This window comes from Manacus vitellinus, unplaced genomic scaffold (assembly GCF_001715985.3).
Source record: "Manacus vitellinus isolate BGI_N305 unplaced genomic scaffold, ASM171598v3 scaffold_36_pilon, whole genome shotgun sequence".
In the NCBI taxonomy this organism is placed as follows: Eukaryota; Metazoa; Chordata; class Aves; order Passeriformes; family Pipridae; genus Manacus; species Manacus vitellinus.
Genome location: NW_021940508.1, coordinates 4,662,620 through 4,689,179, shown reverse-complemented (window position 1 = coordinate 4,689,179; position 26,560 = coordinate 4,662,620). Strand labels below are relative to the sequence as shown.

The window sequence follows — 26,560 nt, the reverse complement described above, 5'->3', positions numbered from 1 at the left end:
TTACATTTCCTGAGGCTGTGTGCTCTGTCTCCAAAGAGACTCTGGGCACTGTACTGCCCTTCAGGATTTTATGCTCTGTGCATCTTTTCATTATAGATTTTTAATTTGCAGTGGCTTTGTATTGGGAAGGTGAAAATCTCTAGGTTGTTGAGCTGCTGAGCTCCATTATTATACAAAATGGATGTGGATCTTGTGAAGAAACCAAAATACAAGCTAGGCAACCTCAAGTAGGGGTTGCTGCTAGGTAGCAGCAACAGTATTCCTTACAGAGGGAGAATCAAGACTACAAAAGACAAACCAATGACAGCTCTTGTCTTGATAATAGAAGAGTAATTTGATGATTGTGCCGTGAAAACATAGTCCACCCTAGAACTAATTAATAGGAGCCAAGTGAATCTTTAATTAAAACAAAAAAGCAAATGTCTGTTTGTGCCTCTTGCCACCTTCTGTGAATTACCCTAGCACATCTGGTGAGGGGCAGGGTATCCAAATTAGCAAAAAGCACTGTAGTGAGAGGACTGAGCACTCTAGTAAATCACACATTATTGATGAGAATATTCAGATGAGAACAGGAAGGTTATTGATGTGCAGATTGGTCCATTAATGCTGAGCTGGGATGGTTGTGCCAGGCAGCTGATAGCTCAATTGCTGATCATCTGGCAAGAGTTAAACCCCCAGCATTGACTTAGGGCAGCCAAAAATGAGCTTCCATGGGCTGCCTGGAGGAAGGCGTGCTAGCTGTGGCTCTGATCAGATGAAAGGGAAGGCCACCTATGCCTGCTGAACAGAAAATCTGTGCATATCATTATTCGTCCCTTAGAGAAGTGGAACTCCTTCAGGTGAGGCCTAAGGGAAGGAACCAGGGTGAGTGCCTGCTTGCTCTTTCTCTCCTTCTGCTTAAGGCCTGCCATGTGTGGGCACTTGATGTTCTGCATACAGAGAGTCTGATGCATAAAGAAACTTGTCTGATTCTCGGTGCATGTGATGCGGAGGATAAACAACGTGGGAAGATGCGGTGGTGTGAAATCTCACATGCTCTTTGCTGGCAGCTGAAGTGGATTGTATTTTCATGATAAACAATTGCTTGCTTTTCCCTATGACTCTTGAATTTATCCTTCATTGCAATCATGGAAGTAAAAGCAGCTAAGTTTAACTTGCTGCTTTAATATTTGATTTTGGAGACTGACAAATATTAGATCTAGAGGTCAATCCACAGCACAAACTTCTGTCAGTGGCCTCATGAAGATCAGACAGATAGTGAGACTTTTTTGCCTTCTTTTGTAGTCATGAAGTACTTTTGGAGATTGAGTTTAGTCCTTGAAGACTCCAAACAAAATAATTTCTTGGAATAGGGATTTGTCTCTATGTATGCGCTCTGTTTTGTTTGGCTTTGTCATGGGTTTCAGAATAGAAGGCTATAATCCTGTAACAGTGGTTATGTCCTTTACAAGAATGACAAATTCTACTATAAATAGACTGTTTTTCTACTCTGAATAGTTTTGAGATATTAATACATATTTTATTATGAATTTGGAGATTGTATTGCACCCTACAATGGCATTTTAGTAGGTATAAAAATATTATGAAGTGTTTTTAAGAACAACACAGATCTTTTCTGGTGCTTGTGAAGTATATTAAGATGATGGAGTTCAGTCAAGTAATCTACTTAGTCTTGCTAGTAGAGAAAAAAAAGAAACAGCTTTCATCGTGAGCTGAAATATCATGTAGGCATTTATAATACAAAAATAAGGTGCCATGGTGGCTTGTACCTTATGAGCACGTCTTACAGCAATAGTAATACTGATCAATTGATGTAATTCTGGACTGTGTGCAATTCTGCTTGGTGTTGAATTATTTTGTTCTTGTCTGGAGCCTTTGTGTCTGTATTCCCTTTTGCAGAATTAATGGGGAGGAAAAACAGATAGCAGCTCTAAACCTGATGAAAACCAGTTTACTGTGCAGAAGCAGCAAGATAAGCAATGTTTTGAGAGATTTAGCCATAGACAGGAGGAAGGACAGAGCCATGGGTCTAACCTACCAGTACTAGCAGGTGAGGTAATGTTGCAGTTGAGTGGGTTCCAACATGATGGATGTCCACCTGGCCATCTGGAGTCCAGAAGATTCATTGGGTGCCCATATTCTCTCACTAAATTTACTAGTCAAAAGAAGCTGGCAGATGCCACTAAAAATCTACGCAAATGTAGTCAGCTCATATGCCCACACCAAGTCACAGAACCATGGAATATGGTGAATTGGAAGGGACCCATCAGGATCATCGAGTCCAAGTCCTGGTTCTGTGCAGGACACCCCAACAATCCCACCATGTGCCTGAGGGTGTTATCCAAATGGTTCTTGAACCCAGACAGGCTTGGTGCTGTGACCACTTCCCTGGGGAGCCTGTTCTAGTTCTCAATCACCGTTTGGATGAAAGACCTTTACTTGATATCCAACCAAAACCTCCGACTCAGTTTCATGCCATTTCCTTGAGTCCTGTCACTGATCACTAGTGAAGAGATCAGTGTCTGCCCCTCTGCTTCCCCTCATGAGGAACTGGAGACTTTGCTTGCATAGTTGGCATTACCCCTGCATCTTATAGCCTGCTTACCACTTCCATACTTACCAGATATAAGGTCATGCCAGATTATCCAGCCAATTTCACTTTAAAGCTCATGATTTTCTCTTTTTCCCAACTGACTGTGAGGCAGTTGTGCAGCAGAAACACCAAAAACTTGAAAGGCTTTATGTGAGTTGCTATTTGACCTTGGTATCTAAATTTGACCTAATTAAAATCTATTGATTAAGTAGTTCTTCAGTCTTAAAAATTCATTAGAAACAGTCTTTTCCATGAATGTCCTGCTGATGATCAGTTTCTTGTTTATATATATTTTTATGTGTAAGGAAAACCTGAGGACCCTCGGTGGTACTTGGATAATCATTTGATAAGTTTGTGTTTTGACACCACACCGATTTTTTTGAAGGGAAAAGCTTCCATATGTCCAGCAGTAAACAGTAGATTATTAGATGTATTTTAGTTTTATGAGCAACTACTGAGAAACTTCAAGATGAGAACAGTCATCTGAGTTCACTGTAGCTCAAATCTTTAGAACTTTGAGAAAAGGCAGAACAATGGGAGATAGTCACTTCAAACAGGATTGATATAACTGTTTTAATTTTAAAAAGTCCCTTGTGTTTTTTCCTGTGTTAAGATAAACATTGTTTCATTTATACAAATATACACAATTAATTCTTGGCTTTACCTTCTCCTGTCTTACTGAAAGTGATCGGTTACGTGTGATGTGGTGACTGCTATATCCTTTGCTATCTGAAAATAAAGATAAATCTCCAGTTGCTGTATTGCTGATGTGTGAGATTATAAACAATGGACAGTAGCTGGACTTATTGCCAGTGCTCTGGCTGTATGTTACTAATGATTTAGACATACTTTTTCTTGTTTTGTTCTAATGCCTTGCATGTTGTGAGCTTTTTGCTTACCACTTTTCCTTTATACCCACTGGAATGAAATTGGTTATGTCAAAACATCAGTAATTGCTTAAAAGACATTACTTTGTAATTTAATTACGGATGTACCTAGATGTAATGTTAGCAGGAAGTGCCACTGTTCCTCAAATGCAAAGATTGATTTATCTTGTTAAAAGGCTTAAAAGTAGTCTCTGAAGTTAAAAAAACCATTCTGGCCTTTACTATGAAGTAAAATGAGCATCATGTGTGCCTCCCAACCCACACAAAACTGCACCATATGCCTCTAAACACACTAGATGTGGGCCAACTGTACTCCTTGGTCTAGGTGGACCATGTCACACTCTCTTGGCCTCCCTTGCTGACTTTTGGTCTCAGGCTCTTCACCTACTTTTACAGAATTGAAGTCTTACAGATGAGTTACAAAGAGGCTGCTTACATGTGTTAACTGTGCATATACCTTGTGCTGACCTTATGACTCCTCTTCATTCAAAGCCTGACTGAAACGGTGAAACCAAACACAGATTTAAAAAAAAAAACAACCAACACAAAAAACAAACAAACAAACCCAAAACACTCAAAAAACCAAACCAAACCAAAAAACCCACCCACACATACAAAAAACCAAAATAAAACAAAAAACCACACCCCCCCAAATCAAACACCCCTCCCCCCCAAATCAAACAAAAAGCAAACAAAACCACCTACAAACCCCAACTCACTCACAAGAAACACAAATATTTCAGCAAAACAGCAAACTCTTAAATGCGTTTCTTTCCATTTTCATTTCCCTCTTTAGAGTTCTTGGAGCGCAGCTCACAACCTGCTGCAAATTCCAGTCGTCATTCAAGCAAAGTCCGCACTAACTGTTTTCTACAACTCCCTTCCTCCCCCAAGCCCCCCCACTCTCCAGACTTGCAGTCTCAGATGACCATTTTAGTCAGGTCATCTTTCCCCTTCTCTCTTGGTGAAAGACCCTTTCATTTCACAGCTTGCGGTCCCCTTCTGCCAGGAAAGTTTCCGGGCAGCCTCGCTGGCTGATAGAAGTGCCCTGCTGAGTGACTCGCTGTTCAAATGCATTATTCTGGGGTTCAGCATGAAAAAATGGTTTGCTTGGGTAATAATCACTTCTTTATCTACAGAAGCTACTCAGTGAATGGGTAATTATTAAGGTTTACTGACAATCTGCCGTTAAGTCTTTTGTTATCATTCCTTGTTCATTCACTCCAACTGCTTCCTGCCTTCCCCGTTGTGCTTTTTGTCTCCTATTCAAATGGAATTCGTGGTCTGACACAAATACAGTTTCCAGTGTCAAACAGACCTCATGCACTTTGCATGGCCAGTTGCCCCAACTAGGCACCGTAGCTCAGGAAGCAAGAGGAGGGCAGTGGATTAACACTTCTGTTTGTAGAATGTGCACAGGTTCCTTGCGTTCCTGTTGCTGTTTCCACCTTTAAAGAACTGTGTGTGTGATCTGGTGAGCCGTGAATGTATTGTCTTATGTGTAAATATAATTAGTATTATTAGCCGTCAGTCACCCAAGATAGGGAACATGGATGGCTAAGTGAAGCTGAAAAAGACTGTTTCTGTTGTAGCAATTAGTGACATTTAGATAATATCACTATGAATTACTTTCAAAGCTATTGTCACACTTTGCTTTTTTGACAACTTAATTAGAGGTCAAGACCTTACTTGTGGTGAAGTTAATGAACATGACATCTTTTGGCATGGCCTACGGGGTGTTGCCTCAGTCGAGTGTGGTGCAACAGAGGTCAGGTGGCAGTGCCACTGTGCTATATGTGCACCGTGGGCAGACTTAAAATGTAATAACAAGGAGCTGGAGCCACAGCAATTGAAAGCAGCCTGGGAGGCAACTGCTTCTGGCGTCTACTAAGCTCTGAATGTCCTGGGAGATGCTCCTACCGACTGGAATAAGCTGTTGCTGACAAGGTCAACAACATCCTGTCCCTCTCTAAGGGAGGTTTACACTCTAGCTACCGGCAAACACAATCTACAAATTGCAGATGTGAGGGCAGGGAAAAGTGTAGGCTATTTACCTACATACCACTGACTCCTAGGTTAGTGTTTTCAGATAAGCCATTCTTCTTAGAAAAACCATCATCTGTTGTTTTAACTTCAAGGGATGTTTTGTTTAGTGAATGCATTCAGCACAATGGGATTGTCCTTGTTTTTAAGATTCTCCTGGGAAGTCCAGCACATGTGGACTTTTGTGGATGACCTTCTGATGCAGTGGTGTTCAGTGTCTTTGCCATGCAATTGTTTGTGACGCCAGTCTTTAAGTATTCCTTTCCTTTTCAGACAGTGAGTTGCTGAGTTTGAAATTATCAGGAATTTCAATTTGCTACTCAGCTTCCCTGCAGTTCTGATTTCAGTGGAGATAACATAACTCTGTCTCCAGTAGGTTTGCAACAATACAAGGTCACTTAAATCATCTCCTGTAGGCTGCATGCCAAAGATAAAGAAACAAAGTTGTTGCCAGTTGTTAATGTATGCTCAGGTATTTGCTCATGGAAAACGCTTGCAAGTGCTAAATAGAGCTACCACCTCTTGTTACACGTTATTTCTTGCATGACATATGCTGGTAATCTCAGGCAATTGGGTGTTAATATCCCGATGTGGTGGTGATGGAAAAAGAATGGGTTCCATTTTCAAACATATTTTTTAGTTCCTGAGCTTTTCTTCTGGAAAGGAAAAAGCGTCACTTTGTGACAGAAAAAACTATGTGTAATACAGGTGATGCAAGCTTTAATTGTATTAAAAAATGGGCTTTAATAGGAAGGTTTCTCTTTGGACTCAAATCTGTCAACATGCTATGTGTGATCCAAATGAGGAAGGACTTTTACTGGACGCTTTCAGCCCCAGGATAACTATTAGCATCTTACAATCATAGAATTATCTCTAGCTTTGCAGAGGAAATGAACTGTGCATAGAGGAAGCTTTGAGGAGACACACTGCTAACTGCTGCCGAAGTGTGTGTCTGATGGAGCTATGGTTTTGAGAGGTCAGTCTGTCCTGGCGTGATCACCGAAAGCGTTGTAAGCACTCTGTTGCCTTGAGCATAGGGCTCTTTTTAATCACTAATTATGATCTGATGGTGTAGATCAAGTCAATCAGCCTCACTTCACTAACACTGACCACACAGTGCCCTGTGCAGGAGTGGCTTTCCATCCTAACCATGGCTGGCTCTTCCCTGCCAACTTTTTTCTCGTGTTCCTAAGTGTTTAAATATGGAAAACACACTGAACTGTTACCAGAGAGATGCTTCTGAGTGAGGCCATACAGCACAGTTTTCTATTTGAAAAATGAAAATCAAGACTAACAAGCATTCTTGAAAGGGATGTTAAGTGCCACCTGATGTTTAGATTTTAGCCTACCATCCTTTCAGCTGTCACTGTGTTGTATGTTAGGATTTATTAGGAGTGATGGATTATCTAATCCCCTGCACATTAATAGGAAAATATTGACTATTTTTAGGCATGACTGAAAAATGCCTGTTTTATCCAAAAAACTTGCACTTCTTGATTTTTGATCGGTTTTACTTTTTCTCTGCATATGTAATGCCCATTGTTGCTGCCTATACTGAACAGTATACACATGTTTAAAAAACCCCAAACAAACAACAAATTAACCCTTCCCCCTCCCCCCAACCTGAAGAAGTACTGAATGGAGCACTGGTTCTGGTCTGTGAAGCTGAAATATGTGTTTCATCAGTTGAGTTTTGCATGTGTTCACAAGCCATTGTTATTGAAAAATGTTAATTGTTTGAAGGAAGGCTGTTGATAACTCTTTGGCACATGGCCTACAGAAGTAGGTGTGTGTGGGGGGGGTGGGGGTGGAGGCAAAGAAAAGTCACATGTGCAGTGTTTTCCAGGATCAGAATCTTCCAGATTTGTTACATGTGTGTGTTTATCTTTACACTGAGATGCTCAGGTTTGTGGTTTTTTTACTTACATGATACATGTATATCACCATATGTCATGCCAAATACTGAATTGATTAACTTGCTATTTGCAGCTCCTAAACAAAACAAGGAAACCCAAACAAAACAAAAAACAAACTAAAATCAAAGAATCCCCAGTTTTATTGCCGATGAAAAGTAGTACTTGCTTAGCTTCTGGAGCCTGATGGCTTTGTTGCTCTTGTGCTATATTAAACATTTTACTGAAGATCATACTGCTACTCTGTGTTAATCTTAATTTTGAAGTGATCTGTGAAGGTTTGCTGAGAAGGTTACATGTGAAGGTGTCTCTGACATAAAAGAAAACACTCTTTTATTACCCTTTATTACTAGAAAGAGTGGTAGTAACAGAACTGAAACTTCCCAAGGGCTGTTTGGTGGTCAGTGCCATGCTACTTGGGTGAGATCTAAAATCAAGGGGAGTGAGGAGCCTTGTGATAGAGGGGGCAGGATGGGGCACACAACTGAAGAAGGGGACTTACAGAAATATGTGGGCAGCTTGGAAAAGAGGAATGAGATGGTTTGTGGGGCTGCAGTGGAGGAAGCTTGATGCAGTAGGTTTATGAAGTTAAGGTCCCCACCTTAACTGGCTACCCTGTACTCTTGGCAGAAGAGAGCATCTCCCATGTGTATGTTCTCCAGGAGAAACAAATACTGTGCTGCATAATAGATGTCAGTTCAAGGTGGCTTTTACACTGAACAATAAACCATAACTGGTTGTACCCATGTTTTGCATCATCCCAGCAGAAGTTACCTCCCAAGTTTTTAGTGTATACTTGATGATGTGTGGCTTGTGGGGTCAAGACCAAGCTAATATTACAAGAGATTCAGAAAATGTGTGTAATGCAACAGTCACTCCCTCTGTTCAGAAATATGTGTTTTCTGACCTGCTCTGGCAGTAATGCCTGTGCAATTTTTGATTACGTGAGACTGTAGGAGCCCTACTGACTTAAATACCTCTTACTTTCTTGCCAGATCCTGGGTACACTGTCTTTCTGGGTGTCGTTTGTATTCTCTTGCCTTCTAGATTTTTCTTCCCCTAAAGAACATGGATGGTAGGGCTACAATTCTCTTTTGAAATGGGTGTTTTTGAGAATCTATTTTACATGCCATTTATTTTAATAGCTGTACCTTTAACTTTTGGAATGCATTGTACAATGCTGGTATTTTGAGCACAGCGGGGAATTAAAAAACAGTTTGATCCTATCAGAGGAATACTTGAACAATAGTTCAGATGCCTGCATACTTTTCTCCTATGTGGACAGATTTATCCCTAATTTCATTTTGAAAATAAAATGGGGTCTGTAAGTGGCTTTATATAACTTGTATAAAAATGACCTTTTTTCTATGATAATAACGGGTGTTTGATGCCCTAGAATGGAATTTTTATTGCTCTAATGAAAAGATGCATAACTTTATAGAGTAATAGAGCGTGGTGGCTTTTAAGCATCTTACGTAGAACACAGCTCTTTTAGTAATAAATAAGCATAACTACTGCGCAACAATGAAGAGAAACTGCGTGTATCCTTTTGTTTTCCAGGAGCAAAACAAAGTTGCAGGTACAGTGGTGTTAAAGACGTTAAACATGCAATTGCATGTAAGCGAATTTGGGTATGTGACAGTCTCTGAAATTATTCATTCCTTTAACAGCTCTGAGTCACAGTGCTTAGAAGGAGAGACATTAATTAGATATAGAGCTGAAAACAGGGATCTAAAATGACTTCCAAATACAGATCTTCTAGCCTAACCATCAGCCTCTACCACTTTCCTCCAAGCAGGAAAAAGAATTCATTATCTAGCTTTGTGTGAAAAACAAAGAGATGTACACTGGTAGCCTTTCCTTGACACTGAGATGAATCTGACAGTACTGAGTGTTTTCAGTGTCCCTTTGAGAGACTGCATTAATTAATGGCTTGTCCAAGTTCAGTTCTGTTTTAATTCTTAAGTATGAGGGAATCTTTTTATCTGTACAGATAGGTACATGCAGCTTTTTAAATGAGGCATCATTAAGTCCTTCTTTAATTGTGTTTATGTGAGTGTTTAATTTTTGTTACCAAAAAGATATGGTTGAAAACTACAGTAAAGATGAATTAAAACCTATGTACTTGTATACATATACTTTATATATATGTCATAAAATGTTTTAGTGTGAACATGAACATGGCATAGTTCTGCAACATCAGAACCACTTTCAGAACACTCCAGGCTTCCCCATTCAGTATTTGTATGTCTCCTAGCTTCAGCTTCCATACTGCTGAGGGGTAATTTGGGACCCAGCTGTGTTGGTTTTTCTTGGATCTGGGATGTTAATGATAGTGTAATTATAGATAGATATAGTTACCACAGCAGCTTCTCAAAGGGGAAATTGACACTTTGTCTCAGATATTTCTTAAACTTGGGAGCCGGTATTAATGTGCTTACTTGCTTACAATATCCAGAATACTGGATATTGGATTATATGTCAGTTATGTTTCAATTTAATATCTGAGTATTGAAGGAATATTCATGGAACTGCTTCCTGAAGATGTGGCCATTTTTGCACTAAAAAGCTGAACATTCTTCTGAAAGCTGTACTGCCAAGGATTTTCAGCAGGCCTTTATCTTAACATTTTCCTGTAGTTAATTCTTATTCATGTTTCAGAAGTAAACTAGTTATTTCAAGTCAGGAAAATATCTTAAATTAGGTGTTGTGTTTCTTCTTCAAAGTATGGTTTAGTATTGGATTACGTGTGCATGGTGTGTGTGTAGGTTATCACGCTACCTGCCATCTCTGTCTGTATTTTCCAAGATATAAAACACACATACACAGAAAAAGTAAAAAAAAATTAAAAAGTGTAGGAGTTAGGTGCTACCAATGCTCTGCAGTCATCTTGGTGATTTGTGGGTAAGGGTGATTCATCAAATAGCCTATATTTAAATGTCTTATTTGACTGAATAATAAAGCCCAGAAACAGGACAAACTCCAAAGCAAAAGGCATAATATACTGTCAAATAAACAGTGTTAACTTTAAAGGATTTTATTTACAAGTAAGCTACATTTTTTTTAACATCTGCTTTTAATAATGGGCTCCCTTTAAAACATGAAATTCCCTTAGTGCAGAATAGGCCATGAGTTTCATTTTAGGTGGAGCCTGCTGTTTGGCTGGCCACTCACTGCCATGGAGTCTAAATATTGCTCAGGGAAACAATTTTTTTCTGCTGATGTAATTAGTGCTCTAGAGTCTACAGAAGTTTATTGCACTGCTATAAGAATAAAGACTATAACCTGCTTGATGTGCATTTACCCACCAGTCATACCACTGCCAAAACAGACTGCAATTGCTTTGTCTGCATGCCTCTTCCTTTGACAGAACTGCCATTCATACTCATGGTTCCAGGTGGTGTTCTTTCAACTCCTGTCTGCTCTCCTCATCAGTCTGCATTCTCCCTAATGTTTGGATTTTGTCTTTTTAGTTTGTTTGTTTGTTTTGGTTTGGTTTGGGGTTTTTTAATTTGTTTTTTAAATTACTTGTAACCTGGAACACTTTCCTTCTGTTCTGGTTTTTCAAGGTGTTCACAGCCTGTGGAATTAGTTCATATAAGTGTGTACATCATACACTTTTCCTCATAAGCCCAGACAGAGAGACATCATTCTTTTTATTTATCTGGAACCAAAAAAAGTCTGTATAGAGCATAAGGACAAAGTGTTGTGGTGGGGGGGGGTTTTGTTTGGTTTTTATTAAGTTGAATATTTTTCAAGGTGCGTATTAATATGAATTTAGTAATTCCAAAAGTTGTGTAGAAATGAAATGCTCATGAAAAGCAATCATGCTGGAGATGAGCTGACTGGTGTCAAAGAGAAAACCATAGTCTGTTGAAGATGACTCTCCCAAGGGTAGCAGGGTGCTAATGCTGATTCAAACACAGGTTTTTGGCCGCACCAGATTGCTTCTCCTGAAGACTGAACACTCATGTCTTTTAGTTTACAGACTAAAAGGCCTGAATGCAACTTTCAACTGCTTTTTCCAGAGCTTGTTTTGCTGTGATCACATGGAATACGGAAAGTTAACAGTCCTCTGTTTTCTGACGATCTTTCTAGATTCAACTTGAGCATCTGGTAGAGGAAACAGGCCACATTCTGAGGGTTCGGAGGAGGAGAGAGAATCATCACTTTAGGAAGTAGTGTCCTATTCCCGATTCAGATGCTGAGAAGAATCAAAAAGACTTAGAGGATTAAGTTTGGAAAGATCTGAAAGTAGGATGGTTGTCCTTTCTTTCAGCAGCATTAGTGATGTGCTGTCTACCGGAGTGGCTCATTTGTTTGGTTGTTTTAAGGAAAAACATAGGGGATAAGAGCTCAGTAAAGCTAGTTACAGTCTGGAAAGGGCAGTCTCTTAACTTGTTGTCCTCTACAAAGTGTGAGCGGAGAAATGCCTTGAATATGGAAAGTTCTGGCTGGAAAGGGTGAGGTCTGGGTAAGATGAGGCATCTCTTTGCTTATCCACATGATGTATGTCAAGAAGGTCTGATGGGGCCTGAAATAGAAACAAGGACTAGAAAAAATGAAGGAGAACTTTTAAAAATACAGTAAGAAAATACAGAAAGTTTACCTGCACTACTCATCTAGAGGGTTTCCAAATTAGAGTTCATCTTCAGTCATTGCTCAGGCCCTGGTTTAAGCCATTAAGTCCTCGGGAACCTGTGCTGCACAGCTTGCAGATTGGTTTTGTGGGGCTTTCTTTGTACCATTTCTTTGAGTTGGGCTTTTTTTTAAGCTTTCCACGGTGATAAATGTGATCCAGGATCATCCAGGAGAGCCTGTACACAGTGCTGGTACTGATAATATTTCTCCCTTCTTTTTCTTTAACTCCAGACCAACGAGTGGAATAAGAACGATGATCGGCTGCTGCAGGCAGTGGAGAATGGCGATCCTGAGAAAGTGGCTTCATTGCTGGGTAAAAAGGGAGCCAGTGCCACCAAACAAGATAGCGAGGGCAAAACTGCGTAAGTCCAACTTAAACTTGTGATATAATGTGGTAGGGGGAAAACTGTTTTCCCCCTGCAGTTATGAAGTGGTGAAACCCCAGGGGGTGGTGACCCTGGAAGTTTTGAAGTTTTAGCCAATGAGCGCTTCTGCGAAATATAAACATACCACAAGCAAACGGAAGAGAAGGTGAGTTGTGGTTTGGTTGTAGAAGTGGTAACCATGTTCTAAGGCCACGAGGAAGGGGCCTGGGGCCTCTGGGGCCCCCCCCAGCCCCAGCTGGGGGCTTCAGAGACTTGGAACAGTGTAAGACTGGACTAAGTGTCTGTGGCTGAGCCAGGGGATGTTTCTTCACTGTGAGCAGCAGCAGCAGCAGCGGCAGAACAACACTGGCCGGAGTGGTGGCAGAGAGCCAGAAGGGATAAGAAAGCAGCAGAGGCGGCTTGCAGCCAGGCAAGAAGACACAGAGGTGTCTAATGAAGAGAGAGAGAGAGAGAGAGCAGGACTGAGCTCTACACAGAGTTTTGGGGGTAAGAACTGAACCAGACCCCCCAAAACTCCTTTGAGACCCCTCTTAAGTTGGGGTGATGGACTCCTACTGGATGGAAGTCCTAAAATGCAACATGCAGCACCGGAGAGAGAGGAGCTAAAAAACTCTGAGAGGAATGCAGAGGGGGTGACTTTGGCTCCCCCCTCGCCGTTGCTGCCAAGCTGGCAGCCTGAGGCAGAGCACAGGAGCTCTGCAAAGGGCCTTGAGTCCCCTGAAGATAAGGAGCATCGCAAAGACCCCTGAGCTTCATGATATGATGTGGTGATAGCACCCTTGTCCTGGGAAATGCAGCCCACGGAAGACCCTTTGCTTGGAGACGATGGGGCCGAGGGGGCTTGGATACCCCCCTCGTGAGTGCTGGCAAAAATCCAGCTATCAGCTGCTGCATGAGAAGAGGATAGATGACGGCTGCCCTAGAGAAACTGCTGCTCTCTGAGACTGGAAAGGATCTTTCCTTCTTCCCTCCTGGACTTTTTATTTGGAGGGGAGAAGAGATCTGATCCATTGTAAATACTTATGTCATGGTAGAGATAGTTGTGATCGTGTGTATAATGTATTATAATATTTATTTGTACAGTCATTGTAATATATTCCCTTTCCCCACTTTAAGTCTCATGTGGTTGTCTGGAAAAAACACATCTTATACTAGGTTGAGATGTGGGAAGGGGCTTTGACTAGAGAATTAGATTTTCTAAGCTCCCAAACCATGACATATAAGCAAAAAGGGAGGGGAAAAACCCAGCCCTAGATGTGTATGCCACTTCCATGAATTAAAAACTAGACACTATCCTGAAAAGGAAGGTTTCTTTTTCTTCTGATGCACATTCTGGAAAGCTTCTTTCTTTATGTGTAGTTCTGCATTTAAAATGCCATTTCAAAAGCATAAACCCACTGAGGTAACTTGAAGGTTAACAATCTGCTGGGTAGATTGGGACTGTTTTAGGGCAGGGTGTTTCAGAATTCCATGGTGTACTACAGATTTTACACTTTGCACACTCCAAAAGGTATTCATCTTTGAGGCTATTTTTTTCCATGGACATTATTTTAATAAGACAGAAATTAAGATAAATTTTCATTTTAATGGGTTAGTTTGAACTGAAACTATGGTGACAGAGTTTTAAAATCCTGCAGATGCTGATGAGACGTTTAACTGTTACTTGTTTTGATTGAAGTGTGGTAATGGAAGTTTTGTGTAAACAAGATTCCTTTTGCACTGTCAATATTTTTCATATATAGAATTTTCATCTTCTGTTCTTCTTCTTGTTCTGCTGTGAACATTCTGAATTGTGGAACATAAAAGATTCCACTAAGAAAATTATAGTGAAGAGAATGCTATTCTTAAACTTTCTTTCTTATGGCATAGAAATATGGCTAAATGTATAAATAAGAAAAATAGGTATCCCATGACAGAACCAAAGCCTAAATAAAATTCTGGATAGATGTGGACAAAGGAAAACAGTTTCCAGTCTTGGGAAGGGCAGCACAAGGCAGTTTATACCATATAATAAGTTCTAATGGGTTACATTTATTGAGTCATATTCTGCTTCTTTCTTGGTCTGTTTCAATTTCCTACATCTGTTCTATTTCTGCTCTGCATCTGAGGGAAGTGAGTGATGGAGTGACTCATAATGACCTGCAACTTTTTACTCCAGAAGTACAAGTCCTTGTTTACGTCAAGAGGGCTTTCTCCTCCATACTTTAATAGGTTTTTAATTTTTAAAAGTTACATACATATGTTTTTCTTTTGACCATTGAATTTTCAGAATTACAGCTTTATTTAGCATTTCATGTTTTACAGTCAACGTAACTTTAGAGCTAGATTCTTAAGCTACACTTTATCCAGTGTATCCAGTGTAACACCTAGTTTGCAAGTTTCATGTATAGTATGATACTATGAACTTTTCTAGGGAACCACCCAAGACTGAATTTAGCAGTATCTCTCAATTTTTAAAAAATAGGATTTTTGTAGCTACGCATCTGGTGCAGTGATTTTCAGCTTTATACAGATAGACTACCAAATTCCCATTATTTACAACTACTAAGAAGTCAGTAACCATAGACTTATATTAATTACTAATAATGCAGTTGCAAGTACTTGGTTTTAATTGCTTGGAACAGATGTGAGTTAGTGCTATAAAGATCTCTGCTTGTTCTGTATGTTCATTTAATTATCGTTTACTTTTTAAATTATTTCTGTATAGTGGTTTAAAAGACAGCTTAAGAGAGAACAAAGAAAAATGGCATTGCTGTGATGCAGAAATACAGCATGCCAACTCTCATTGTGTTTCCAATGCTTTTGGAAATTCAGCAGACCTGCTCAAGTTATTTCTGTCTCAGTTTTGAAAGATAGAGACTGACAGGTGTAGAAACAATGACACTGATCTGGAGAGACACAGCTACCAAAGGTGACCCAGAAATGTTCTCCAGTATGGCTTGTTAATAACGGGCTGTGTCTTGTTTGTGAAAGACTACTCCAGAGTCTTTCTTTAGTGTGTACAAAAAGATGAAGCCATCATTTCTGTATAGACTCATTTCTCCTGTCTTTATAGTGTGATGCCAGGGCTGCTTTCCTGCAGTGTTTCCTGGAGCCTAACACAGCAGTTTTGCCTGGTCTTAGAAGCTCTGCTTAGAGGCATAGACCCCTCTGCTGCACAACACTGAGGTCTGTTGGTGTCCTGCAGAAGCACAGTGCTAGTTTGTCAGCTACCTCAACTGTAACATCAGCGACTTATGCTGGGAAATTGCAATCTGGAGAGGTTTTTTTGGGAGAGCTGGCCACCTCTGGGCTCAGATTTCATAGAATCATAGGGTTTGGATTGGAAGGAACCTTAAAGATCATCTAGTTCCAACTACCCTGCCCTGGGCAGGGACACCTTCCACTAGACCACGTTGCTCAAAGCCCCATCCAGCCTGGCCTTGAACACTTCAGGACTATTCTAGGCAACTTGTTTCAGTGTTTCACCACACTCACGGTACAGAATTTCTCCCTCTTACCATATCTAAATCTACCCTTTTTCGGTTTGAAGCCGTTCCCCTCGTCCTATCTTTACATGCCCCTCTAAAATGTCTCTCTCCAGCTTTCTTGTAGATTTCCTCTTAGTAGTGGAAGGTGCTATAAGGTCTCCCCAGAGCCTTCTACCATGAGCCTTGGACATGGAAAATAAGGTTATGATTGGTGAAGACAACATGGCTTCACTGCAGGCAAATAGTACCTGACGAATTTGTTGTCCTTCGATGATGGAGTTACAGCAGTGGTACATGAGGGAAGAGCAACAGATATCATCCACCTGGACTTGTGTGAAGCATCTGACACTGTCCTGCACGACATCCTTGTGTCCTACCTGGAGAGTCATGGTTTTGTGGGATGGACCACTTGGCAGATAAGGAATAGACTGGATGGTTGTGCTGAAAGGATTGTGGTCTAAGTGGAGACCAGTGACCCGTGCTGTCCTCAGGGGTCAGTGCTGGGGCCAGCACTGTTTAACGTCTTTGTTGGTGACATAGACAGTGGGATTAAGGGCACCCTGAAAGTTTGGAGATGACACCAAATTGTGTGATGTGGTCAACACACTGGAGGGAAGGGGTACCACCCAGAGGGACCTGGACAGGCTTCAGAGGTGGTCTGTACAAACCTCATGAGGTTCAACAGGGTGAAGTGCCAGGTCCTTCCCATGGGTTAAGAGAAGGAATAAAAATTCAGGCTGGGCAGAGAATGGACCAAGCCTAGCGCTGAGGAAAAGAAATGGCAGTGTTTGTGGACAAAAAACTCAACATGAGCCAGGAATGTGTGCTTGTAGCCCAGAAATCCAACTGTGTACTGGGCTGCATCCAAAGTAGTGTGGCCAGCAAGGCGAGTGACATGATTCTGCCCCTCTACTCTGCTCTTGTGAGACCCCACCTGGAGCACTGCATCCAGCTCTGGGGTCACCAGCACAGGAAAGGTGTTGACCCGTTGGAAAGATCCAGAGGAGGACATTAAGTTGATCACAGGGCTGGAGCACCTCTCATATAAGAAAAGGCTGAGAAATCTGGGGCTGTTCAGCCTGGAGTAGAGAAGGCTCTGGTGAGACCTTATAGCACCTTCCAGTACCTAAAGGGGGCTTAAAAGAAAGCTGGACAGGGACTTTTCAAAAAGCCATGTTGTGGTAGGACAATGGGGAATGGTCTTAAGCTGAAGGAGGGTATGTTTAGATTAGATATTAGGAAGAAATTCTTTATCGTGAAGGTGGTAAGGCACTGGAGTGCGTTGCCCAGAGAGCTTGTGAACTCCTCATCCCTGGAAGTGTTTGGGCCAGGTTGGATGGGGCTCTGAGTAACCTGGTCTAGTGGAATTTTCCCTGCCCATGTCAGGGAGGTTGGAATTAATATGATCTTAAAGGTTCCTTCCAACCCAAACCGTTTTCTAATTCTATGATTCTTTTCTCCAGGCTGAACAACCCCTACTCTCTCAGCCTGTCTTCACAGGAGAGGTGCTTCAGCCCCCTGATCATCTTCATGTCCTCCTCTGGACTTGCTCCAGCAGGTCCATGTCCTTCTTATGTTGAGGACCCCAGAGCTGGATGCAGCACCGCAGGTGGGGTGTCATGAGGGCAGAGCAGAGGGGCAGAATCACCTCCCGTGACCTGCTGGCCACATAATTCTTTTGATACAGAGCAGGACACGTTTGGCTTTCTGAGGTGTGAGTGCACGTGGGTCATGTCCAGCCTCTCATCCACCAGCACCACCAAGTCCTTCTCCTCAGGGGCTGCTCTCAATCCATTCTCTGCCCAGCTGGTGTTTGTGCTTGGATTTGCCCAGACCCAGGTGCAGGACCATCACTTGGCCTTGTTGAACCTCATGAGGTTCATATGATTTCACTTGTTACATTTTAGAAAGGGTTCTGCAGCGCCATGTGGGAAGGGAGCTCTTTGGATAAGAGGTCTATTGATCCCTGTGAGTATACATTGGTGCATTTGTTTACATAATTAGGATGAAGCTGACTAACCAGAAGAACATGATGGATTCAATTATATAACTGTGTGTAATGTGATTAAAGACTTTGGAATGTGCTTAAAAGCAAAAAGGAGAAACAATTACACATTACAATACAGGTTTGTTAGCTCCACCATTGTCTGTTCCCTTAAGGTGCGACATGTTTCTTCTAAGATATTTTCTTTTCATTCTCGTTAATAACCCTACAAAAAAATTTTCAATACCACCCAGATTTTTATTTGAGATATAGTAATATAGTACATTATTTTTAGCAGAAGGTGGAGAGGATAATTTTTGATGCTTAAAGAGGCACTTCTAAGTTTTTGTTGTATAATCAAATGGCTTCTTATTATAAAATGCTTGAATTGAGAGGAAAAGACACCAGAACCCCATATTTTCTCCATTTGTTTGTTGAGTACTGTATGTATCATCCCACTGAGTCCTGCTATGATGAGCTCTGGCTCAGTTTTTGGCATTACCACCTAAATTTCACTTGTCCTCTTTTGCCCCTGTCCTTTAGGACCTTTAGTTAGTGAATTGTCCACATGCAATAAAATGGAGATGCTTAAATTAATGAGGTCTAGGTACCAGTAAATTTCTTAGAGGTAATATTTACAAACTTTCAATAGGAGGTTTAACTCCTCAGCAGTATCTCTTAAAAAAAAAAAAAAAAATTAAAAAAACCTTGTCAAAGTAATGAAATGGGGGGGGGTTAAGACTTGCTTGACTTTCCACACTACCACCCTGCCTCTGACTCAGTCCTTTCTATAAACAATAAATCAATTTTAAGGCCATGGAGCAAATCCACCTTTGGCATAAGTTGACACAGTCCCATTGTTGCTCCCACTTACACAGCATAGACTATTGCCAAGCACAGTTGTAATAGAACCTATCTGGAAATCTGACTCTGTCATTGTAGTCTTATTTTGCCAGATAGGTTTTTTTTTATTTGTTCAGCTTCCTTAAACAACAAAACAGGGCTTTCCAGTTTGGAATTTGATCATTTAAGTCCCACTTAAACTGACAAAAAAGGGTTTTTAAAGAGATTCCTTTCAGGAGTGAATAGGATTCATTCATGTCCTGCACTTTCCATAAGATCAAGTGTTCAAATGGGCTATTATTTTAAGAAGCTACTGCCGTTATTGAAGCGAGGTGGGAGAGTGAGGGTGGAGGAATGATTTTGGAAAGGATTTACTTTGAAAAGTCTAAATGGTTGCACTTCCTTGTCCTAAAGTTATTTTGTCAGTGTGCCAGTCCATCACTGCCATGTTTGCATGTTTCTGCAAGGTACTGAACTAGAATTTAAATGCTTTTGGCTATTAAGTGAAACAATAGATCTCTGTACATTTTTTTGAACTGCAACTGAATCAGCTGTTATTGAACAAAATGAGTCTGACAATAGCACAAAAAAGATTTAGAAACCTCCATAGATTTGTTCTTTAAGGACTCTTTCACAAAACTATTGCCAATAGCAGTTAATGATATATTTTTGTTTGAAAGAGAATGTTCATCCCTTGGGGGCTGAACAAGAAATAAATTTTGGAGCATATTCCAACTGCAAATACTTTATATTTATTATGTACATAATATTCATTTTTGTTTTCTTCCTTTTGGATCTTACTGTATAAGGAGGTGGGATGAGTGGCATGCAGAACATCACTTTTCAAAAAGTAAATCAGGTTTTAATTACCTTTGAGAGAAAATGTTTCCTTGTATGTAATAATGTTTTATCTTAAGGTATTGGAAGATTACATAGAATCATAGAATGTGCTGAGTTAGAAGGGTCCCAGAAAGATCATCAAAGTTCAACTCCTGGCCCGTCACAGGACAACCCCAAGAATCACCCCATGTGCCTGAGAGTGTTATCCAAACACTTCATGAACTCTGTCAGGCTTGGTGCTCTGACCACTTCCCTGGGGAGCCTGTTCCTGTGCCCAACCACCCTCTGGGTGAAGAACCTTTTCCTGATATCCAACCTAAGCCTCCCCTGACACAGCTTCAGGCCATTCCTGTGGGTCTTGTCAATGGTCACCGCAGAGAAGAGATCAATGTCTTCCCCTCCTCTTCCCCCCCCCCCCCATGAGGATGCTGAAGACTGTGATAAGATCGCCCTTCAGTCTCCTCTCCTCCAGGCTGAACAGACCAAGTGCCCTCAGTCGCTCCTCATACGGCTTCCCCTCAAGGCCCTTCACCATCTTTGTTGTCCTCCTTTGGATGCTTTCTAAGAGCTTTATATCTTTCTTATATTGTGGTGCCCAAACTGCACACAGGACTCAAGGTGAGGCTGCCCCAGGGCAGAGCAGAGCGGGACAATCCCCTCCCTCAACTGGCTGGTGATGCTTTGCCTGATTCCCCCTGATTCCCCCAGGACATGGTTGGCCCTCCTGGCTGCCAGGGCACTGCTGACTCATATTCAACTTGTCATCAACCAGGACCCTCAGGTCCCTTTCCATCTCGCTACTTTTCACCATCTCATTCCCCAATCTGTACATACCTCTGGGATTGCCCCATCCCAGGTCTTACACTTGTCCTTGTTAAACTTCATATAGTTGGTGATTGCCCAGCCCTTTAATTTGTCCAGGTCTCTCTGCATGTTCTCTCTGCCTTTTGGGGAATCAACAGCTCCTGCCAATTATCTGCAAACTTACTTAGTATCCCTTCAAGTCTTGCATCCAAGTCATTTATGAAGATGTTGAAGAGCACTGGGCCTACAATGGAGCCCTGTGAAACCCCACTAGTGACAGGTCACCAGTCTGATGTCACCCCATTCACTGTAATTCTTTGCGCCCAACCCATGAGCCGATGAATAGACATGATGTATTCATCCATCTGTGATGGACATTTTGTCCAGAAGGATATTGTGAGATACAGTATCAAAAGCTTTACTGAAATGCAAAAACGGTAAATCAACTGTCTTCACTTGATCAGCTAGGGCAGTTACATTGTCACAAAAGGAAATGAGGTTTGAAAAGCAGGACTTTTCCCTCATGAAGCCGTGCTGGCTGTGAGCAATGAATGCATTATCTTTCAGGTGTTTTTCAATACCTCCCAGAATAATCTTCTCTGTAACTTTACTAGGCACTCAAGTGAGACTGACAAGCCTGTAGTTTCAGGGTCATCCTTTTTGTCCTTCTTGAAAATTGGGACAGTGTTAGCCAGCTTCCAGTCCACTGGGACTTCTCCAGGTTCCCATGACCGTTCAAAAATCATCAAGAGAGGTTTTGCAGTGACATAGCTGCTCTTTGGATATTCTCATCTGAATCCCATCAGGCCTCATAGATTTGTAGGGACCCAGCTGGAGCAGCAGATCCCACATAAGTTCAGGGTCAACTGAGAGCTTATCATTCTTACAGCCGCAGTCCTCCAACTCAGGGCACTGGGTCTCCCTTAGCCAGTGAATCTTCAGTGTTGAAGACAGAGGCAAAGAAAGCACTAAACACTTCTGCCTTGTTTGTGAAGTGACCATCCTCATCCTGCAATGGGCTCGTGTTATTTCTGCACTGCCTTTTGCCCTTAATGTATTTAAAATAACTCTTTCTATTGTCCCCATGGTTCTATCCAGCTTCAGCTCCAACTGAGCTTTGGCCACATGAATTTTCTTCTTACAGTGGCAAGCAGCATCTCTGTATTGCTCCCACGCCATCTGACCTTACTTCCACTAGGCATACTCCTTCCTTTTTTGACTTAACTCCAAAGGAAGATCCCTGCTCAGCCAAGCTGGCCTTCTGCCTCATCTGCTTGACTTTGGACATTTTGGAGTTGCTGCTCCTGTGTCTTTAGGAGGTGGTGCTTAAAAAGTGACGAGCACTGTTGAACCCCAACACTTTCAAGAGTGTTTTCCCAGGGAACTTTATGCACTAGTTCCCTGAGCAGCCTGAAGTCTGCTCTCCTGATGTTCAGAGTTGAAGTTTTGCTGGCACTTATTCTCCTGTCAACAGACATTTTAATTTCAATTGTTTCATGGTTGCTGGGGCCAAGACAGCCACCAATCGCCCCTTCACTTAGGACACCCTCTCTGTTATCAAGCAACAAATCACCCTTTAATAGTTCTATATGGCCAGTAAGTCCAGTGGAGAGCGGAGCCTGACAGTAGACTGTTGTGGCTGAATGAAGTCACACTACCACTGAGTGCTGCTCTACTGGACGTTCTGGAACTTCAGTAAGAACTGGAGTCCAGAGCAGCAAAGTAATGTCACCACTGACATTGCCAATGTGCTTTTCTCTGCTCCTTTAGCAGCAGAGTGCAGGCAACAGTTTGCATTCACCTGGAGGTGCATCCAACTAGGGGTCCTCAGTCTAACACCATGCTCTAGAAGATGGTTTTTTTGTACCAACTCTCTATCACCTCTTAAAAGTGTTTAAACACTTAAATCAGGAAAGCATATTAGCATACTGTCTTTTGAAAATCCTACCAGGATAGGAACTGCAAAAAAGGTCTACTGCCTGAGTATTGCCTGAGGATTGTCACATCTCCAGGAATGGAGTTCATTGGTGTTCCAGAGACCTGATTTTATCTCTGAGAAAAAAAATATTTTTAATATACTTTTATCACAGTGTTTAATTTATGATGGTCCAGATGGTCACAATAATGTCTAGGTTTCAGAATATGGACAAAGTAAGGAAGACCACAGGGATCTCAACCTGTGTTTTATCTCTAGCCAACAGATGGCTGAAATCTGGTTCTTATTCCAAAATTTCTTGTAAAGTTTATTTCCATGGGAGATTTGTTTGTAGGAGTGTTTTTTTCTCCAAATCTTTCCTGAAGTTCTTTTAAGGTTCAAATCATGATTGGTTTTTCTTTTTGTCCTCCCCTCGCCCTGCAGCATTGTTATGAATAGAATTTAAAATGTCGATATTAATTTTCCTGAAAAATTGCTTTCCACTTCAGACAAACACTTAGAAATTCTAATGATACCATAGGCCATGGTTGGACAAAGTTGTCTGCTGCCAGGATGCTAAATTGGGCTAATTAAATTTCTATTACACTCAGTATGAGCTAATTGTTAATGGTTAATGTATAGTGAGAGGAAATGCTCTTATATCTGTAACAGAGGAGCAATACTTAACTTTGATTTTATAATTTGGCAATACATGAAAAAATCCACATTGCGTACAATAATGCAGGCTTTTAAATGAGATCCACAGAGTGGAATTTGTGACAGTGGTTTGTTCCTGGCTCTTGACTGAGACTAATTTCTGATGGTTTTGAGCATGTGACCCCTCACTTAGACTTGGAGACTTCATGATTCGCTTTTAGCTCTTACCTGTACTTTTGAGGGGACTTGAAATCAACATCATTCAGGTTCTATAATACACATTTTGGAAGCAACTTTTATAAGACATTTTAGCATTTTTATACCTTTGTGTTACTAAAAAAGAAAAAGAGAAGAGGCCATCTTTTAAAGAGGCAGAAATTAATGGTCTTCAGTTGGATTTCCTCTTCAGAAGGGCCCCTGTACACGTGTTTGGATAGCCTGTGAGCCTCCTGCTCAGGTAGGATTGGCCAAACCTGTAATGCAGCATCAGGCAGCTGCTGGAATTCCCTGCAAAGCAGCTCCCTTCGCAGAGTTGCCAAATACCCAGATTTTACCAGACTTGGCCAGCTTTCAACAACAACCTTGTCTGTTGCTTGGATCAGAGCATAGCCTGGATGGTTGGAAGTTTTTGTAAGCCTGGGTCAAAACAGCTGCATTTTGGCTCATGCAGAGGCAGAACACAGCGCCCCAATTCCCATGGGGAACATGAGGCTGCTCCTTGCACTCGTCCTGTCTGAGCTGGCAGGAGAGCCACGAGGGAAACATTCCTCTCGTGAGTTGGGCCAGAATCAGGCTCTTTAAGGCTGGAGGGGACAGGGTTAAGGCTGCAGTTGTTTTTCAGATTTATATCTACATAATGGGCTGCAGTTGTTATACATGTTTTTCAAATACTTATGCAACCAAATGAGCTTTATGTGTAGATTTTAATTATGCCCACTGGCTGCTACTGGCTTAGAAATGTACTCTAATCTAGGAGGGGAAAGGCAGCCAAAACAGAGCAATGTGCAAATGTGGAATTTATTTAATTTATTTTTTTTTAACTTCACACTGAGGTCTCAGGCAACAGACTATGCTGGTGGCTGCTTATTTAGTGGGCTTATGTGTCACTCTGTTTTCTGCTACGTGCTTTACAGGTACATTGTGTGTTAGGAAAATACTAAAGGAAAACTGTGAAGTTGCCTTTTTCTGCACACATCTGTGTTCCAGTCCCTACTCCTCTTCAGAAATGTGGAATCTTAAAAGTTTCAGTAGTATAGTTATTCTGAAATACAAAATAAAATATATGGCCATAATAATTTAAAAAGTTTTAAAAAAACCCAAATATTAAGAGGTCTTACTAAGCAGTGGTCTTGGAAGAATGTGTTACTAGTAGATTGATTACTATAAGTACATACTATTTGCAATTCTCCCATGAAGTAAGAGAAGTTCACTTTTTACAGTTTAATAAAAAATAAATAAACCCAATAGTTCTGTTGCTTCAATTCTGAAGAGATGTGGAGAATTGTAAGTGTAAAAGGCACAGAAATATCAAGCACAGCATATAACCCTGAGCTATCCTTTGTCAACGTACCTCATGTTCCATAAGGATATCCACATTCTTTTCTTGGAGCACTACATGCAGTTCTTAAGCCTTGCTGGATTTTCATGCAACAAAAATATTTTTTTAGATTAACTTTTACTCAATTGCTCTCATGCTTTCCAGCCTTTTTCTGGCCTCTTGTTATGCCAACATGGTTTGAGATTTCCTTGCTTTAATATTCATGACTTTTCATGTACTAAGGTGATTATTAGCATTTGCTTGCCTCAGGCAGCAATAGTGAGTGAGTTGTGTTGGAGGATGAAGGTCAGGGGAGACACTAGTCATTGCTCTCATTGTTGGGCTTAATTTTAGCTTTGAACTCTATCTGGCTTAGCAAGACAGCACAGCAGATGACTGGCTGGTTTTACCTAACTCGGAAAAGAAGTTATGTTGATCTGGGCACATCCAGGGTATCCTCAGGGATTTCACCCTGTGCTAAGAAGATACTGTGCTAGAAGGCATCCATATATTGAGACGATGACTGTGCATCTGTTTGGACTTTATATGTGGGATGTGGTCTTAAAGAAGCTATCAGAAGGAATCTTCCCTAGTCCTCTCTCTACCTTCCTCACCCCTCTGTACTTGGCTTTGGAGGCTCAGGCCACTGAGCAGATTTCTAGGCTCTTTAAGCGTTTGAGGCTTCACTGTTGTACTTTGTTCATTTTTCTACCCTACAAGTCCAAAACTAAAAAAACTGGCAAAACTTCAGACTTTATGTCAACACCTAGGAGTGCCCTGGAGATTGACCTTGCAGAATCTCTGTTGCAATTTGCTGACATCAGTTAGTGGGGGACTTTAAAAATGGACACCGTGCAAGAAACTTCATATGATAAATCTAAATTGTGAGCGCTTATGTTTACAATTAATGGTACATGGAAGAAAAGTCTATACATTTCAGACTTGAAGTGGGAGTTTGTGTTAATGCAGTAATAGAGTTTGCCAAAGAAAACTGTATATGAAAATGGAACTGCTGGAGCACAACCTGAGAACGAAAAATATAAAGCTGCTGGGGATCCCAGAAATCTCTCTGAAGAGCAGCTGGGTGGATATTTTTGCTGAGTTTGAAGGCTAAAGTCAGGAGTTTGTAGCTTGCCAGCTCCTGTGTTGCATGATGCAATGGCTTCTTTTCTAATAAGAAAACAGCCTTTAAACAGGCTTGCCTTTTATTAATGTCCTATACCTCGAGGTGTGTATGATTGAAACAAGACTTTTCATGCTATGATGAAAAGCTGGAAACTTTATATGAAAACTGCATTTGTTTTGGTTTTGGGGGGGGGGGGGGTTTGTTGTGGTTTTGGTTGGTTGGGTTTTTTTTTGGTTTGGTCTAGTTTTTGGGGTTTTTTTAAAGCTGTTCCAGAATACAAGCTAACACAGAAGTGGCATGCAGGGTTTTTACCAGAGGGTTCTATGTGTTTTGGGGAAGGGCAAATGCCATCTCATGTTAAAATAGAAGAACACAGTCTGTGTGCAGCACTTCACTTTGCAGTGGAGGGTGCTAAAGGGGAGAGTGGGGGAAAAAAAAATCCTCTCACAGCTGCTAGTAAGTCCATACTTGCCAATGTCAACTTCTTAAAATCTTAACCTGCCTGCACTCTAGAAGTTGTTTCTAGCAACTCATTGATTGAATGTCTTAAAACTCTGAATACTTAATTTTCCCAGTTTGTACTGATACCAGCTCTGACTTAAACACAAAATGTGTTTCCTGTAACTGTTTTTCCTAAGCTGATTTTTGCACTCTTCTGGCTGCATGTATGTGATTGACAGGATAATGACATGAACTGCCAGCATTATTGAAAAGCCACATTTGTGACATTTACTCTTAGGAGGAGATGAAATGGGTACAGTGTGAAGCTATAATTTTTATTTAAAAAAAATATCAAAAAACTAAATAACTGGTAAGTATTGATGGCAATTACCTGCAGATGTCTGATTTTCTTTTAAGGCAGTCTGATCTGCCAAACATGTCATCTGTATGGCTCCTCCATATTTAAATGACTGGCTGTTC

The 26,560-nt window shown here is 41.1% G+C and overlaps 1 protein-coding gene across 4 annotated transcripts in view; it reads left to right on the top strand.

The window, feature by feature from the left end:
• The window catches only part of RAI14 (retinoic acid induced 14), an 88,383-nt gene that overhangs the window by 36,202 nt on the left and 25,621 nt on the right, over positions 1-26,560 (top strand). For all 4 annotated transcript variants that reach the window (XM_029961541.1, XM_029961539.1, XM_029961538.1 and 1 more), the window contains exon 3: positions 12,309-12,439. In XM_029961541.1, coding sequence (XP_029817401.1) covers positions 12,309-12,439 — 131 coding nt within the window. The remainder of the gene's footprint in view (positions 1-12,308; positions 12,440-26,560) is intronic.